Here is a 17720-nt window from a genome sequence, read left to right on the forward strand (position 1 = left end):
CCGGCGCAGGCCCGGGCGCGGGAGGCGACAGTGGCCGCCGGTGGGCAGGGGGCGCTGTGGGGCCCCGTGCGCCGCTCCGGCCGCGCCGCCACCTCGCTGCCCCCGCACGGCTGTGGGGCCACCATGGACCGCAACCCGTCGCCGCCGTGCAATGATGCGGAGGAGGAGGAGGGGGACGCGGTGGGGAACACGGTGTACAGCAAGCACTGGCTCTTCAGCGTCCTCACCCGCCTCATCGAGGTGCGCGGCCGCCAGGAGGGAGCGGGCGGCGGGCCCGGCGTCGGTCAGCGCCGCGTTGGTGCGACGCGATCTTTGCCAGGGCCGGGGGGGACACCCGGGAACCAGCGGGGACAAACCCGGGGACACAGCTGGGATTCACAAGGCACATATCCGGGGGCCGGGCGGGGACATGATGGGAAAACACCTGGGGACCCAGAGGGGACCCAGCGGCTGCCGGGTGATGCTGGGGGTTCAGCCGGATCGTTCTCCCCCCTCCATGCTGTGTCCCAGGTGATCGCCCCCGCGGAGCCGGATCCCGCCGCCAACCCCGAGGGAGCCCGGACGGAGCTGGACGAGGAGATGGAGAATGACATTTGCAAGGTGTGGGACATGTCGATGGACGAGGTAGGAGCCTTGTGCGGCACCTCGGGGCGCGTCTGCCCCGAGTGTCCCGTCAGAATGGTGCTGGCAGTGGGAGAAGGCAGGGAATCAGCCAGCTCGCTCGTTCTGGTGCTGCTGCTCACGCCCGGGTGTGGTGGGCAGGGTGAGGCAGGACAGCTGGGCTGGGGCGGCACCAAGCAGCCTCACCACGGAACCTGCGCTGGATCAGGACAGCAGCTGGAATTAACTCGGGTGCACAGCCTGTGCCTTCAGCACTTGGATTATGGGGATAGATAGTATTGATGCCATCTCTAAACAGGCATATTTTCCTCTAGCAATTGTCATATGTCCTGATGGTAAGCATAGCTTTCTCTGATAGATAAACAGCCTTTCAAAGTTTAGCTGCCTACTTGCAGTGTCAATGTAACACTTAGTGTATTTCTCAGCACTCTCAAATGCTGGAACAAATTCTTGAGAGAGATATATATATTAGTTTAAGTATTATTTTATTCCCTACCTTGTTGTTCAGATTTTTTAAGTAAACATGGAACATGGATCTTTTACTCCCAAATAGACAACTAATCTTGTGTTTTAATGTGGTAAAACGAGGAAGAGATTTCCTCTTGTGTGTTCCGATCAAATGCTAATGGCAATCTCTTCACTTGCTTCTTTTTTATATGTCATGGTGATGTCGTGCCTTAAAACTTAAAACTTAAATTCTGGTTGAGTGTCTGTTTCTGTGGCGATAGGGAGCAATTTGCATTTTCTTGCAAATGTGACTTTTTGGCTCATTCTACAGCAAATCACTGGTATACTGAATCACCAGAGGGACTTGCTGTCCTTCTCTCATTGGAAAACAAGGATTATTGGTATTAACTGTCAGCAAATAACAAATTCCTTGTAGTGAGTTTGTCATCTCTTTGATTCAGTCCTTGTGCTGTGGGAACACGTTTGGTTTTGCATTTGGAAAATGGAGAGGTCCATTTACTTCTCCATTCACTTTCTCCACAGGATGTTGCTTTATTTCTTCAGGAGTTCAACGCCCCCGATATATTCATGGGAGTTTTTGCCAAGTCCAAATGCCCTCGCCTAACTGTAAGTATACGCTGTCAAAAAGCTCTCCTGTGTTAACAGCAACAGTACATTCTGTACTGCTCTGTACATTCATTTACATTTATCTCCCTTTTCCCACTGCACGTGTAATGTATAAGGGGAACCAGGAGAAAACACAAAATGAAAATTTTGAATGCTTTTTCACTCTGTTTTTAACATGGTCTAATCAGTAAGAATTTTGGTAATGCTGAAGCTGGTGCATCTCTGCTCACACATCCTCATCTAGATACACTGATGAAGGACTGATTTTATCAAACAGTTATTAAGACCTGTTATAAAACCCAGCAGTCTGGCCTTTTTTTTTTTCCTTTTGACTTGTTTCATGATGACTGAACAGAAATGGTCATGAATTTGTTAAGTCAGACCTGCAGAAGTGTGGTGGTTTGACGCTGGCTGGAGGCCAGGTGCCCACCAAAGCTGCTCTGTCACTCCCCTCCTCAGCTGGACAGGGGAGAGAAAATACAACAAAAGGCTCATGGGTCAAGATAAGGGCAGGGAGAGGTCACTCACCAGTTTCTGTGATTTGTCATGGGCAAAACAGACTCCACTTGGGGAAATTAATTTATTACCAATCAAATCAGAACAAGATAATGAGAAATAAACACAAAAAGATTACAAAAAGTAATATTTGGAATTGTTAAGGCACCAATACTTCAGGTTTTTTTTAAATTTTCCACTTGTTTTGATGTCACTGATTTCTAGCTTGTGCTACACAGTGCACTGCAAGTCTCAAGATAGGATTTTCAAAGGTATTCAGGGTTGATGTAAATCCTCTTTCTCAGAAGTTTCCAGATACTTTACTCCAGGAGATCAGTAGAGACAAATAGAGCTTTGAAAGTTTAGTACTTTGTCTTTGGAAAGTACAACGCATATTTGCAAGTGAGTACAAATTGGCTGTCACAGCTACTATCATGAAACAGTGTTTGCTGGAGTGCCTGCTGTAATTTAGCAGAGGTTATAGCATGTTCATAATTAAGAATACAATTTTAGTGGAGAGAGTTGATTTCTGACTTTGACTTGCTGCAAACTAATGACTCACTTTGTTTTAGCACCAGTCACCTGCAGGTGTTTCAGAGCTCTCATGGTCCCCTTTACCCAAGTGTGCATTCTCTTAATGATTACCTTGGCATGAATATCCTAATGGGATGCACTGCTTTGGGGTTTTATTTTATTTTGTTTTATTTTAGGTATCTTTAATCAGAAAATGGGCTTTGCTGGAAGCTTGTATTAAGATCCCTTTCTTTTGTGAGCAAAAGAGTATCAGTGAGGGTCATGTTTATGTAGTGATATTTTTATTTTAGGACTCCTTTTTGCTTTAATAACAGGGCTGTCAAATTAGCTTCAAAACAGTATACAAAGAATATGTGAGCAGAGCTGATTTCAAGATACATTTGCTTTTATGGAACACCTAAATATCTGCATAATACCTGAATGTATTTTAGGCTAGTCTGATAGAACAGAAAAATCTGTATGGAATCTGTGGAAAAATTTCTATTTTTGTCATGAAATCAGAAAGTCATACAAGCTTGGAAGTCAAACTGGAAAACATCTTTGAACCTCTCTTACTTTTGTCTTATGGCTCTGGAAGTGAAATTGTAGATGCAGTTATCTCATTATACTGTGTTTTGACTTTCCAGGAAATCTGTGTGGGAATATTAGGGAATATGGCCTGTTTCCAGGATATCTGCATGTCCATTAGCAAAGATGAGAATCTTGGGTAAGTATCCGTGTGCTTTGTACATGAACAGGTAATGCTTGTCTGGACTCACAATTAGGAAATTCATGTTAGAGGAGGATCTAAGCTTGCCTACCCAGCCTCATCTTCATTCGTAACTTTTGGCTGGCCATGTTTCTGTGGGAGGTGCTCAGGAAAGGAAGAAAGGACATACACCACTATTTTTGTGGATTTTTAATCACCACTCAAGTTAGTTTTTAAGTTTGGTGGTCTTGAGACACTGGAAGTGCATGCACAGTTAGGAAAAGCTGGCTTTTATCTCAGAACATGGCTGCAGTTATGAAATTAATATTTTTATACCTTTTTTAAAAATAAAGATGGATTTTATTAACTTTTTTTCCCTTGCATTTTCTTCTTAAAGCCAAGTGTTACTGCAACGTTTGTGTGATTCAGATTCCCCAACTCTTCTGGAAACAAGCAGGTAGGACATCTCAGAAATTAATGCATCATTAGCAGTAACATGTAGTTCTGCTATGCTCTGAGGCCTGGGGAGAAAACTGACAAGTGGGCTCACTATTTTATTATCCTCTCATCCTTTCCTTTTATTGTTTCTGCATTGTTGTGGAATCACTTTGCTGTGAGTTAGATTCCCATTTCTGTTTCCACTGTCATTATTTTGGATTTACACTTGTACAGCTAAAAGGAGTGAACTGGCTTCTAATTTGTTAAATGGGGAATTCTTGCCTAGGTTGTTGTTAACTTGCCTCTCCCAGCCTGAGGTGGCCAGTGTCTGGGTGGAGAGGATCCGAGAAAACCCTTCTGTGTATGACTGTGTTTGCTTTATCATGTCCAGCTCTACAAATGGTAAGTTGCCAAAACAAGCTGGGATTTAGTGGGTGTTTGCAGAAGAAAAATAACCAAAGTTTGCAATTTCAAAGACAAATATTTTCAGTTGGGTTAATTTCTTTAAAATAAAGGAAACCTAGTGAGTTTAAAGGACACCAAAACAAACTTGCCCTGCCTTTGCAGGTTTATAAATATATATAAAAGCACTCATAGAGGAAGAAGAAACCTCTGGGGGGAGTATAAAAATATATTTAAATTTAAGAAGTTGTTATTTGCCAGAATAAAAGAAAGGGCATAGTCTTCATTCAGTCTTCATTCAGAATGACATATGTCATTTTTGAACCTTGAAACAAGACATCATTTAATTAATTTTTTTCAAGTCAGATATGGATTTTCTATTTTTAAAGCTACTGTATCTGTGGAATGTGAACTCGAGGAATGGTTCAGTTACTCTGGCAATCTGCTGAATGCTGTGCAGGCTTTAGGTATGCAGACAGTGCTACACAAATACCTCTTAGTACTAATTTAGCAAAAACCACAGTAACCACCTAAAAATGGAAGTATTTTGAATAGCATTTGTGTTTAACATCCAACTCAGCTGTAACAGCAGTTGTCATTTGTCAAGAATCCTAATAATACAGCTTTTTCAATTTTTTTATCAAAATTTTAAATGCCAATTCTCAGAAATCCTGCTCCATCCAATTGAAATAACAGATCTGTTTAAGTAAAATGGCAGATTGGCAGGTGGATGATTAGCATAAAACTGCATATCTAGGAACAAATCTTGAAAAATTTTACTTCAGAGGCAGAAGTGAGGACTTTTCAGGAACATGGCATCTCTTTGCAGAATAAAGTTACTGCTTCACATGTGGCAAGACAAGGTAGAAGGTGTCAGTGGGCTTTCTAACAACCCCTATGTATCAAACTCTTTATCTGGTCTATGCCACATGAAGGAATTAAACATAGCAACCAGTAGTGGGTCACAGGGAAAGTGAATTTATTTCAGTCCTGAATTTACTCCAAGTACTTGTATATACCAGCATTTTGTGAACTAATTTTTGCTCTTCATTTTCAGTCTTGTTGAAATAAAAATAACATTCTCTCTTGTGCAGTTGAATTGCTGGTGAAAGTGGGTGAAGTGGTGGACAAACTCTTTGATCTGGATGAAGAGCTTATGTTAAACTGGATCAAAAATGGCACTTGTCACTCTGTGGGACCATCTGTAGATGATTCTCCTGAAGAACTTCCAGACTTTAAGATTGTGCCTTGTATACTTGAAGCAGCCAAGCAAGTCCGGTATGGGAGATTTCTTTTTGATTTCATGGCTGGGAAGATTCCTCATAACCTTATAAGGCCTGTGCCCAAATATCTTGCTTTTAGTGGCACAGTTTGACAATCACTGGGATATGTTTTCCTAGACTTATGGTTTGATATGAGTCAACTTGTTTGTTTGCAAAAGGAATGGCAGCGACTGCTGATGGGCTTTTCTGTGACCAAAACACAGAACATAAGCTCAGTAAGCAGCACTTTAATATGTCTTTTTGGTATTTGTTCTGTGTAGATCAGATAACCCAGAAGGACTGGATGTTTATATGCATATCCTGCAGCTCCTGACCACAGTGGATGAGGGTATCCAGGCTATTGGTAAGAAACTGGAATTGCTGTGTGTGAGGGGGCCAAGAGAGGCCATAACTTCTGGATCACCACGTATTTATTGGGGAGAATTCACATACCTGGAATAAATTTGTTGGGTTGGTGGGTCCTCTTTCTTTCTCAAGTGCAGGCTCCTGATGGAGGAAAAGAGACTTGGAGTTTGCTTTATGACCTCGTTTGCCAGGAGCTTTGCCAGCCAGATGATCCACCGATCATTGTGCAGGAGCAGAAGACTGTGCTGGCCTCTATTTTGTCCGTGCTGTCTGCTATGTTTGCTTCACAGACAGAGCAGGAGTACACCAGGATGAGGAAAAGCAAGTTCTGCTTTTTTCTATTTTTTTTTTTAAAGTTAATATTCACAATTGGCTTTATGTGGTTGTGGAAGGTGGTTCAATTCAGTGACATTGCATACAGTAAGACTCTTCCCTGGTTACTCAGAATCACAGCTAGCCCAAAGTTCAGTTACTAGGTGGGCTGTAAATTCTGAGAATTTACAATACCAGAATCTACAGATTTCTGCTCAGTCTTCTCCATTGGGTAAACTAGTGAAAATTTCAGAATTTATTTTTTCTAATTTATAGTAATATATTATTACATTGTTATTTTATACATAATATATACAACATATATTTTTATGCAGTAATTTTTTTTTTTAGTAGGGGGAGATTCTGCACTTACTTAAATCCCTCTATCATTTCTTACTTTTCAATCCATGGAAGAGTCTTCAGAATTAAAAGCCTGTCTTGAGAATGTGAGTCAGGGTCATCTGCAGCAGAAAGATGCTGTGCAGTTTGGTTTGTCAGATAGGATTATCTGGATGCAAATTTAACATACTGCCCTCACTGCATACTTCTAAAGACAGTTTCCTCCTCATGCTCCTTACACTGGCATATAGTTTTTATAGATACAGGTCAGCTTGCAAGAAAAATTATTTGGGTTTTCTACTACATTTCCACTTGCTTTTTCAAAACTGTCTTTGAGTAACAAAACACAACACTATCAGAATATACATCCCTATAGCTTTTGTGTAAAAATCTGATGGTGTGTTTCAAAATTCTAATGCCTTGAAACGATGGACAAGAATTTTCAGTGTTAAAGTTCACTGTTCTTGTTACTTTGTGTTAAGATATGCCACTGATTGGGAGCTTGATTCGTATTTTACAATACATGGAGGGCTGTGGGAAGAGAGCTGTTGATAACTCCAAGGAGTCTGAGCAAGAGGAGACTGGAAGGACTGATGTAAATGAGGAAGATTTCCATTTAAAAATTTTGAAGGATATTTGCTGTGAATTGCTTTCCAATATGCTTCAAGAACTAACCAAGGTAAGAATAAACAAAATTATAGTAGGGATTTCTGCAGGGTAGGTAAGAGAAATGTATTTAATATTAATGTGGACATTTTTCTGTGCAAGTGCAGTTGCTTACTGGGAATTCATTAGAGACTGAACCAGAAGTAGCAACATGTGTGGGAGATGGGAGGGACAAAGGTTTTCTGAGGGGTGTGCCAAGATTCTGTATGATAAATTCTGTATATATATGTTGCCCTTTCTTTTGAATGAAAGTCAGTTTATTTAGGAAAAGGAAATATATAATCTCACCTTCTCAGCTGGATCCTTTTAATTGTGGAAGCATTCAGGTTAAGAGACTTGTGATGTGTGAGCTTTCACACCTTTTGGCCTCAGCTGTGTCTGGCTTTCTCTGAGATCTGTAAGTTCTGGTTGTTTTACCCACTGATAAGAACAAAATACATTCTGTGGATGCTGTGCACTGTTTTATTGTTCTTTCAACAACTGTTCATGATATGCTGGTTGTATTTCTGATTTTCCAGGAGAATACCTTAGAAGGACTGCACCAAGGACACCTGAATGAACAGACATGTTCATGTGCTTTTCAGAACCTCTTACCTCTGTATTCTGCTTCGGTGAGTATGTGACAAGGTCTGTGACACAGCTGAAAAAGTGCTCCTTAGGTGGCAGGACCTTTCCAAATCTGATACACAAACAGGGCAGAATTGCTCAGGCACAGGTAAAACACCATCCAGTGCCAGATAGTCTTACCCCCTCTGTCTGCTCTGCCTCACTTCAGCCAGAGCATTGCTGAGATCATCAGCTGATGCCAGGGCCAAACTGTGCTGATGTGAGTGGATGTCTGAAAATTTATCCTAGCTGAAAAGTTGTCCTATATATTTTTATAAAATAAGTATTCTAAGATTTTTCATAGGGAGCTTCTGTCTGGGTGAGCAAAGTTTCTGTGTTTCTTTTAAACAAGAAAATAAGGGTTTGAGGAAGGTGGTACCATTTCAAAATTTAGACCAACTGGAATTGTGATATTTAGGAGGAAGGTAGCTACTGTAGAGCATTTTCTATTATTAATTGCAGTGGCTGCTGCTGGCTGCTCTTATTTGGAAGGTACAGAAGTAGAAAGAGCCTCTGTGCCAGTATAAGAATTCTGTGTTCCATGCAACTTGGTTTTGTTTTTTATTTTTTCTCCTTGTGTGTGTTTTTTTATTTCCAGGTGGAGAGTTTCCTTGAAGTCCTGCGTGAGGCTGATCAGACACTTGCTGACAATCTAGAAAAATGTTTCCCAAGCCTGAAGGCTCACACCTAAGAATGTAAATTAAATATTTTCCTTCTTTGGAATGAAGATTTTTGACTGTTTCATTACAGCATTTCAGAAATCAAGTTTTCAGTAAATGCAGGAGTATGAGTCAACCTCTTTACCAGCAGGTGACTTTTAAGAAATGTTCTGGGTAGCCCTGATTAACCTAGGGTTAACCTGGTCTGCAAGGGGAAAGAAATGACTGTAAATCACTTCTGCATCTTCCATCCTGTTTGCTCTGGTAACGAGAGACTGTTGATTTCTAATTGCTCTCCTGCAGAGTAGTTTTCTTTGAATAACTCTCAATTCTGTGCTTTTCAACTGAAGTTGAAACAACAAAATGAATGAAATGCACTGAGTAGTTCTTCAACATGGTGCTGGTTTCTTTCAAGTTGCTGTTGGCAAAAGGAGGATTGCTTCATAGAAATCCCCTTCAAGCATCTGATGAAAACAATTAAATTATTGAGTTGTTTGGGGATTTTTTTAGATTATATCAATACCTTGTAACAGAAACTTTTCATTCTGCTCCTTTCAAATCTTCACACTTCTACTGAGGCCTCATCTTCACTGCAGCTCTGAGTTGTGGTGTCTCAGTTCTGTGCAGTTCAAGGATTTGAGAATATTGTTACCAATGGTCTGTGCTGCAGCTTCCAGCCATTGCAGGTAACTACCCACAGTTAAGAGTTGCAGGGCAGCTTTGGATTCAATCCCTGGTATACTTGCAGACCTTTGGTTTTTTTTGCAGCAGTCTGTGCTTCAGTGTAGAAGTGTAACATATCAGTTCTTTCCTTCTTGATTTCTTGTATGAATTATCTCAGAATGGCATGAGAAATGGCATGTTTTCCATGGGGGAGGTTAGGGTGGTAGGTCACTTGCAGGAAATTCAGTGTACAATCTCCTAAAACTTTAACTATATGATATTTTAACTGCATTGCATTTTTAGATCCTGTGTCTGCATGCAATGGACTGACATGTTCTGAGTCTGAAGAGACAGCACAGCAGCACATCAACTTCACTGTTTCTGTAAATGAGAGTGGAAAACAATTGTCCTTTATTAGGTTTGAGATGTAAAAGCAAATGGGAACCAGAGCACAGAGAATAATTGAATGTCACATACGTGCATTCCCTGGCTCTCCAGGTTTTACAGACTTAAGTGTTGTGCTGGGCCATGTTGTGTTACCAGAGTTACCTGGACATGTGGTAAAATACCATATGTGTATATGTACATATAACCTTTCCATCCCAAATTCCAGTTTTCAAAACCAGTGCAATTCAATCATTTCCCTGCCAGCAGCATCTTAGTTGTCAGCAGGGAAATTTGGTATTGCAAATACCTGACTTGTTTTGCCAAAAAGAATTGCCATGGTTTATATCAATTTTTGTATGCTGTGTTTATTGGAGAAAACTGGTGACTGTGAATCAGATGACACCATTTTTTCATACTACTTTGACAGTTTTGGGATATTTTCTTAAACCTACAGATTTGTAATAAAGCTTCTTAAAAAAAAAAAACAAAACAAAACCTGTATGCTTTCCTTTATTCCAGTGTCAATTAAATTTGTTTTCTGAGCCACTGGAAATGTCTGTTACTCTTAAGTGTGTCAGTTGTAAGAGGAAAATCAAACCTCTTCATAATGTCTGTGTGCTGTAAAATATGTTTTCCTTCATTGAATATTTATTTTAACTCTTGCTTTTTTTGCATAGTCATTTTTATGGTCTGGAAGTTAATGTGTGTCTCATCCCATAAACATTTTTTAAGCTTAGTTTGTCTCCAGCTGTATCGTGTCTTCCACCATAGTGAAGAATTATTTCTGGTGTGCATCTCCTGAAATTTGTGGTAGTTGAAATTCTGCAGTAGCCATGTAATGTAATGTAGAAAAAAAAAAGCTGAGACAGGATCTGTTGTTTTATTTTGTTCCTCCTCCTTTTCAATACACCAATATCCAGTGTTGGCTAATGAACTGTTACGTGTTACTGATATCTGGTGCCTGTCATGCGGGAACCCAGGTGGGTCCTATCCTCCTGCTCATCTGCAACAGAAGGAGCTGCAGACATGGTCAGTCAGCCTTGCTTCAGCAGAATGGTAATTCAGGTATGCTGGGAATTTTTGTCCTTGATAACCACGGTGAATTGGAGATTGGGATTCCCTCTTGGCCTTTTGCAGTGGGTGTGGTGCTGCCTTGGGGAGTGAGGCTGGTGCCAGAGTGAATGCAAGGTGACTGTGCTGTGTTTGTGGGGTTCAGAGAGGGAAGAAATTATTTGTGAGGGTAGGTGAATGATGTGTTTGGAACTGGTGCACCTGTGTTTCACCATCCTGCCAGCAGGGACCTCCCTTGGCCTGTGCTTCATGAGCAGCATGTGTTTGGGGTTTTGGTGGGGTTGGGCTTTTTCTGGGAGGGGCAGGGAGGTGTTTGCATTTTGATTTTAGTATTTTTTTAATTCCCTCTCCTAGACCTGTTTTGGCACCCACTGAGCTCTCTAGGCCAGTTGATTCAGAATGACTATCTGTCTGTCTACAAGCAGGTGAGTGGCTTTCTTCCAGACCAAAGATCTGATTAACTCCAGAATGTCCTTCTTTGGGGAGAAATGAGAAGTACTTGTCACTGTTCTGTGCAGAGCTCTGAACAAAAGTGGGTATCTGAAGCATTGAACTAAAGCAGCAGGAATTCAATCCTGCTTGGACAGAGCTGGATATGACTTGTGGCATGAGAGCAGTCATAGAAAATTGAGGCAGAAAGCAGACTGGAAGACCTTATTTTAAATTAGTGTTAATAGATCCATATGATAATTTCATTCAAATATAGGATTCTAACTTTCTGTTGACTCAACTTTTATGCACATGTGGCATCTTTATCCCACATTGTAACATTTTCCTGGTGGGACAAAGCACCACAAAACCAGAGAAATTTGGGATGTGGGAAAAAAACCAGTAGCATTGGAATGCTTTATCTGCTCCTTTGGCAGTGCAAGGAGGTGGTTGCTGATATCCTAATGTTTGCCTAATATTCATGATGCAAATTTGTTCTTTCTCGTAGATTAAACCATGAAACCTTAAAACCGCTTTTCTCTGCTTTTCCATATCCATGTCACTCTGATTGCTTAATTTTCTGTCACTACTATTTTAGTTCATATTTTGTCTAAGTGCTGTGGTGAGTACTTTGTAAGGTGAAACTGCCCTGGTATAAACACCTGTCATTGAAACTAAGGTGCATCCAAAAGAAATAATAAATCTTTATTTTTAAGTGAAGTGTTTTCATAATTTATTATATTGGCATTAAAAGGTATGGAGGTATTACTGTAGTTTTGTTTGCCTGGAAAAATCTGTGTTCTTTCTCACTACCCTTATTTTGGATGCTACTCAGAGTTACAAAACCAGCAGTCTCTCTTTTATTTTTCACTGAAGAATTTGCCTTTTTTTTTCTACAGCAGGATCTTTTAGCAGTTCCTTAATGTATCCTTTTATTTCCCCCTAAAAATTAAATGTCCTTTTTCAGTGCTCACCATTTACTTTTCATTTTGTTGGCGATGATGATGAAATTCATGTGCTCTGCCAAAGTAAATGAGAAAGGAAGAACCTGCTACACCTGGGGCAAGGACCAGTCTACTGTGATGTTATACAACTTCCCAAAAGCCCTTCATGTGAAGACAAGCCCAGGCAGCCATGTGCCTCAGCTCTGCAATGAGAGAAGCCCCTCAGTCAGAGCTGACAGGCTGTGAGCTGAGCGAACCTGACATCACCAGCATGGCTAAACTAACCAGGTTATTGCCAACAGCTATCCACAGAGGTTTTGCAGTGAGAAATACTGCTCCTACACCTCCTTTTGTTTCCCTTCCTGATTCACTTTTGCAAAAAGAAACCCAGTTTTATAATGCAAGGAGCTGACATCTAATATAGGTAAGAGAATGGGTTTGCTTCTGAGTTGTTACTGTGGAGAAAATGAATGAACGCAGGCAAAACCCAATGTGGCTCCATTTCTCTTTCTCCCAGGTCATTGCATGTGAGCTGCATGTCTTAGTGATGGCTCAGTAAAGTCTGGGAGCTAAATTTCATACAAAAGCTACTGTGAAAGAGTTCGCAAAGAAAAGGTAACAGTGGTAGGAGGCTGTGAAGAGAAGACAGCAATAGTAGAGAAAGAGAAACAATGAAGAAGAGATACTGGAGAAAGAAGGAAAATAGGGGAAAACGTGGAAGAATCCTGATGAAGAGGATAAATAATAAGTGTGATGTTGAAGGAGAAAGGTATTGCATATCAGTAATTATGTTAGCATTCTAGATCTGTCCAGGTGGAATAGCTGGTGTGCAGTCACCTATCAAAAGCCTAACACTGATTACATTTTCTGTTTTCAAAGCTGAATTTCCTTTGCAGTTTCTCCTGATCTAATGAAAATGAGACAAGCCTAAGGTGAATATGAGGTCTTAAAAACCACAGCAGGTGGGCTAATGAGTATTGCTGGATTTTTTTTAAATTTCTTTTTTTAATTCACCCACTCTCCATCCTTGTTTTATGCTGGCTGGGTGAGGCATCAGGGAGCCAAATCATGATGGAGGTGAGGCAGAGTCACCTTGCCTAGCATAGGTCTTGAGCGTGACAGAGGCAAGATGTGAAAGCAGAGTCCTGGTCTGCAGCAGCCTGCAGCCTGCTCCTGGCACGGGCACAGTAACTGCTCGCATATTTGTGCCCATGGTAACTTAAGTCCCATGTTGACACTTCCCCAATTTGTGTCCCTTCATTCAGTTTCCAAGGAAATCTTAGAAAAGCAAATGCACCTTGGTATTCTGTGTTGCAATAGTGGCAGTTATTTATTCTGTGCTTTAGGCTATGCAAACTTCATTTTAATTTTGCAGTGAGTTTGTATCAATATTATTTTTGTTGTTATGTATATAATTTTTGGTGACAGCTCTGTTTAAAGAAGACGTAACTTTAACAAGCCATCTGTTAACCTTACATAGAAAGGAAATGCTTTTGTCAATGATTCCAATGAAATCAGAAAAATAATTTCCTGGCCTCGAGTAGCAGACCAGTTGTCCTATCTTCTGTCAATAGGAGGATATTGAAACATGCAGGAAATATGTGCACACTTTTATCCTGCCCTGCAATACAGCCACAGAGCTGCATTATAATTAGCCAGTGATATCAGAAAGTTTTATTTTCCATTAAAACTTCTTTGTAGTGCACAAACTCTTATTGAACATCAGAGAGTTTCCTCAGTCAGGTGGGAAGGCTGGACACAGGAACCATGGGAAGACATTTTGAGTTTATGCTAGCCTGATTAATAAAGATTTTGATGTAATAAGTTAAGAGAGTAGAAAAGAGGGACAAACACTTCAGATTAGGTGAGAATAAAAAAAACCTGCAAAATTACTCCATTTTGTCATTTGGGATGAAGCCATAACAATGGCTGAAAGGAAGGAAGAGCTGTAGTGGACAGAAAAGGCTGGAATAATAGGAAAGAGAAAAATAAATGGAGAAGACATGGAAGAGCAAGGGAGGAGTCTGGTTTTGTGAGGTTAGTAGATAGAAAACATTTATGAGTAGAAAAAAGAAACACAGGAAATTGCCTATGAGGTGACAAATGGTGTAGGTCCAAGGAAAGTCTTTGAGAGACATAAGTGTATTCGCACTGTGTAGTGTGAGCTGCTCTCATGGGAAAGTCCCAAGACCAAATGAAGGGAAGATTTCTCCTATTCCTTCTTCCCTTATTGGAGAGGTTCTCACAACTCTTAAAAGAAAATGGGAGATAGATGCAAAATATACTGGCATTGAACTGCTCTGGAGAGGGGTTGGAGTTGTCCAGGCTAATTCCTGCACAGACCATGTGCTTATGGACACAAGCAAGAGCAGCCAGGGGTAACTCTGAGAGGCAAACTTCTTGCAGTTTTTCTGCTTCTCCAGCCTTTCTGGACAGCAGAGCAGGTGCGTGAGGACAGCATCCAGCAGTGTGTCCGTGCACATGTGCTTTTGAGCCCATTCTGCTCGCTTCCCTCTTGTCCAGCACTCAGTGATGAACATAAAGATCAGAACCAGATCTTTTATTGCAGCGTTATCAGTAACTTTAACCAACAGATCTGGAGTCAACCTCCACGATGGAAGTATTGAAAATAACCACAGTGCTACTCCACAACTGTCAGCTTTTGCATGAGAAGAACTCTTAATGCTGCAGTGTCACCTGGGAGGCAGACTTATTGTCTGCAGTGTGAAGGTTGAGGGTGCTTTGTTGGAAGAACCTGCTGAATGTGACACAGCATGATGTGATTGCCCACACAGGGTAAAGGAAATGCTGTCATGATTTAATTAATCAGTTCTGATCTGCTGATCCCTGAGTTTACTTAGACTTGAAAGAAGTAAATATAACTAAATTAAACAAAGTTCTTTCCTTTCCGCACATGCTCTGGGCCCTTTTGCGTCTTCCATGAGATAACAAAAAGCTTATGAATAACAGGCACAGTGGTCTTTGTTGCTGTTGTCATTGACTTAATGCAGAAGGCTGGCAGGAGGAATATTATGCACAGGTGCAGTATGCATGGCATCAGAAGAAGATGACACATGGGTGTTTGAAATTAGTTTTTTAAAATTTGATTTACAGTGTTAGGTTGGGAAAGGATAAAAATGTCAAGGTTTCAGTGTTGTCTGTTGCAGGTCAAGGTAATTTTGACTAAATGTGGTAGTGTTTGAGTTGAAACCTTATCAAAACAGAGGAAAGAGGTAGAAGAGGTTCAAATTCAGCTCTTGGTTTATCCAAAACTACTGTGGCAGGTAGTTCTTGTTTGTAACTGCCTAAAGCTGTGCAAGCCCTAGGTGCCTTGGTGTGATTCCACAGCAGGTCTGGATGGTTTTCCACCAACCAGAGGTGGTGCCTGTTCAGTTGTACTGCTCAGCGCCTGCCTGGGTGGCTTTGAGAGCACACTCAAATTTACAGTGGTTTCTCTGGCCACAGCCACTGTGTAAAAGCATATCCTTGTCCAGTTGTGGGCTTCCTACCTCCTCTCACACTGAGCTGTTTCTGCCAGCAGCTGGGACCTGCCCTCTCCAAGCACCACATCTTCATTACTAGTCTTGTGTCTGTACTGTAGAGGTTTGTGGAGGGAGATGTGGCTTTGGGGAAGGCAGTTCCCTTATATTCTACTGCATGTACTTATGTCATGTGTTTGTCATTCACAAATGACCCAGCATGTAGCTGTGCAGATGTCATTTATGGTGTGCTATGCCAAATTTACCAGAACATACCTGGTAACTCAATTTACCATGTGGTTTTTCAGGTGAATTTACCCCTGTCTTTCAGGAAGTTAGTTCTAGATTGTATTTTTTAATTGTTTGTACTAATGGGGAAGGAGAAAGTGGGTGGGGTGAAGAAGCTTAATAAAAATGAGAAATACCCACTCTATTTAACCCCCTTTGTTCTCTGGAGTAATTCTCACATCAATCAAAGCTAACATTGATTAACACAACTTGTTCTTAACTAAAATTAGATTCAAAAATAAGCAAATATTTTGTCCATGTAGTTTGCCAGATATTAAAGATTAGTTTGACTCATTCAGAATTAACTTTTTTCCCATTTTTTCTTTCTAAATATTGGTACTGTCCAATCCGTAACTCTTTTCCATTTAGTCCCTACAAGGATTTGAATAGGTGAAAAGAATTGTGAATAGATGGGAGGCACAGTGTCAGTTCACTAAATATATTGTTGTGAATTGCACTGAGCTCTGCCTTGCACCTCTTTGACAAATCCTCATTAGCCTTTTTTGGTCTACACTTGCATTCTCTTGTCAGCTGTAAGTCTGCTCACAGTTTGCCACCCTAATCTTTTATCCACGATCCTGGTTACTATTTAGCTAATGCTTTCAACCTTAAATAATCTTATAATGTTTTATTTCTCTGAAATAAAATTTTGTACGTAGTGTTCCTAAAAGCAAAGCTCTCTAATCAGGCAGATGAGACTCATTAGTGTTACATTTCAGGGAGCCTTACTTTGATCCAAACTAATTAATTTTGCCCCAATACAAAATTGTCCTAACTATAATGGGAACTAAAATCTAATAAGATAAAAGAAATTCAGAGAGGAAAAAATATCTGTCATGAGAACGCAGCAAGATAAACAGCTTTTGCCAGTCTTGGAAATGATGATGTGTTTCACAGCTCTGAGGCTGGACATTTTACAGTTGCCAGTGTGTTTAAAGTTGCTGCTGTGAATTGATGGGTTTACATTGCTGCTTTTCATCCCTGGAGCAAAAAGTGACTGTGATTTAATTTATGTTGTTTGTGCTTGTCAATGGCCAGTGTCTAGACCAGAGGCTGCCCTCTCTCATCTGTTTCCTGTGTGATTTCAGGACTTCAGTGGATGGGGGGGTGTCTGGAATCTGTGAACAGAGAACGGGTTGATCCTCTGAGCTTGCTTTAGTGTGAAGCCCCGAGGGACTTTAACAGACTGGCTGGGAATGAACAACCTCACTCTGTCCTCACCTCTGTTTCAGAAAGGCTGATCATCAGCACAGGGGTGAAACACACCAAAAACCTGCTGCAGGCAAAACCTACGTCTTTTGTGATTGTTTGGGCCTTGGAGTCTTCTCTTGATTTCCCTTGGCCTGGCTATGTTTAGGGTGTGTAAAACACATGGTATACTGTCTGCCTACTTCTTACATTCAGCAAATCCAATATTGGATACGCTTCCTAAATGAATGCGAATACGGCAGAGGCTGGTTCCTGGCCCAAGCCGGTGGTGAGGCTGTGTCAGAAGTACCTGGAGAGCCCTTGTTCTCTTTCCTGAGTGGATCAAAGTCTGCTGAATTGCTTTCTGAGCTCTGCTTACTCATATCATTAACAAGTACAAAGCTTTTCCCTTTGTTCGCTTCTCCACCTCACTCTGAATACACAATATGCTGCTGTTCTACTAATTAGGCCAACAGGCTGAGGTTAACATTCTGTGACTGCTCTTATCAGCAGCCTTATTTATGCATTTGACTATTTTGCTTTGTGTTTGTCTGTGATGTGAAAGCACTGGATAATTCCTGAGATTTTGTAATGATAATGTAGTAGAAATAATGTTACCAAGGTAGTTCGTCAATGAATGGAGTCCACTTCTACTATAATTTGTGCTTAAGGGATGGAGAAGTATCGGGGCCTGGTCAGAAGTGATCCTTGAATGCCATGAGGTGTTGTAAGTTGTTTTTTTGATTTAGTCAGTGGTTTTATTAGTGTACTTCCCTATTTTTCCCCTCACATTGGTTTGTTCCAAGTTG

The 17720-nt window shown here is 40.9% G+C and overlaps 1 protein-coding gene across 6 annotated transcripts; it reads left to right on the forward strand.

Annotated features, from left to right (window-relative positions):
* Window positions 1-89: 89 nt before the first annotated feature.
* On the forward strand, window positions 90-16017 carry SAAL1 (serum amyloid A like 1). 6 transcript variants are annotated; one of them, XR_008431409.1, is made up of 15 exons: window positions 90-240; window positions 511-624; window positions 1612-1695; window positions 3351-3430; window positions 3810-3869; window positions 4137-4252; window positions 5347-5530; window positions 5796-5878; window positions 6013-6201; window positions 7014-7210; window positions 7716-7808; window positions 8402-8498; window positions 9429-10577; window positions 10938-11008; window positions 11521-11727. XR_008431409.1 is itself a non-coding variant. In XM_053945418.1 (13 exons), exons 1-12 carry the CDS (start codon window positions 124-126, stop codon window positions 8492-8494), a joined length of 1410 nt encoding a protein of 469 aa, XP_053801393.1. In that variant the 5' UTR covers window positions 90-123; the 3' UTR covers window positions 8495-8498; window positions 9429-11727. The 6 variants fall into 6 exon arrangements, 2 of the variants coding, with proteins under 2 accessions (XP_053801393.1, XP_053801394.1); XR_008431410.1 differs by lacking the exon at window positions 11521-11727 and adding an exon at window positions 11980-16017 and having other exon boundaries at window positions 9429-11008; XR_008431407.1 differs by having other exon boundaries at window positions 9429-11008.
* Window positions 16018-17720: the final 1703 nt, after the last annotated feature.

The sequence above is a fragment of the Vidua chalybeata genome, chromosome 6, assembly GCF_026979565.1.
Source record: "Vidua chalybeata isolate OUT-0048 chromosome 6, bVidCha1 merged haplotype, whole genome shotgun sequence".
NCBI lineage: Eukaryota > Metazoa > Chordata > Aves > Passeriformes > Viduidae > Vidua > Vidua chalybeata.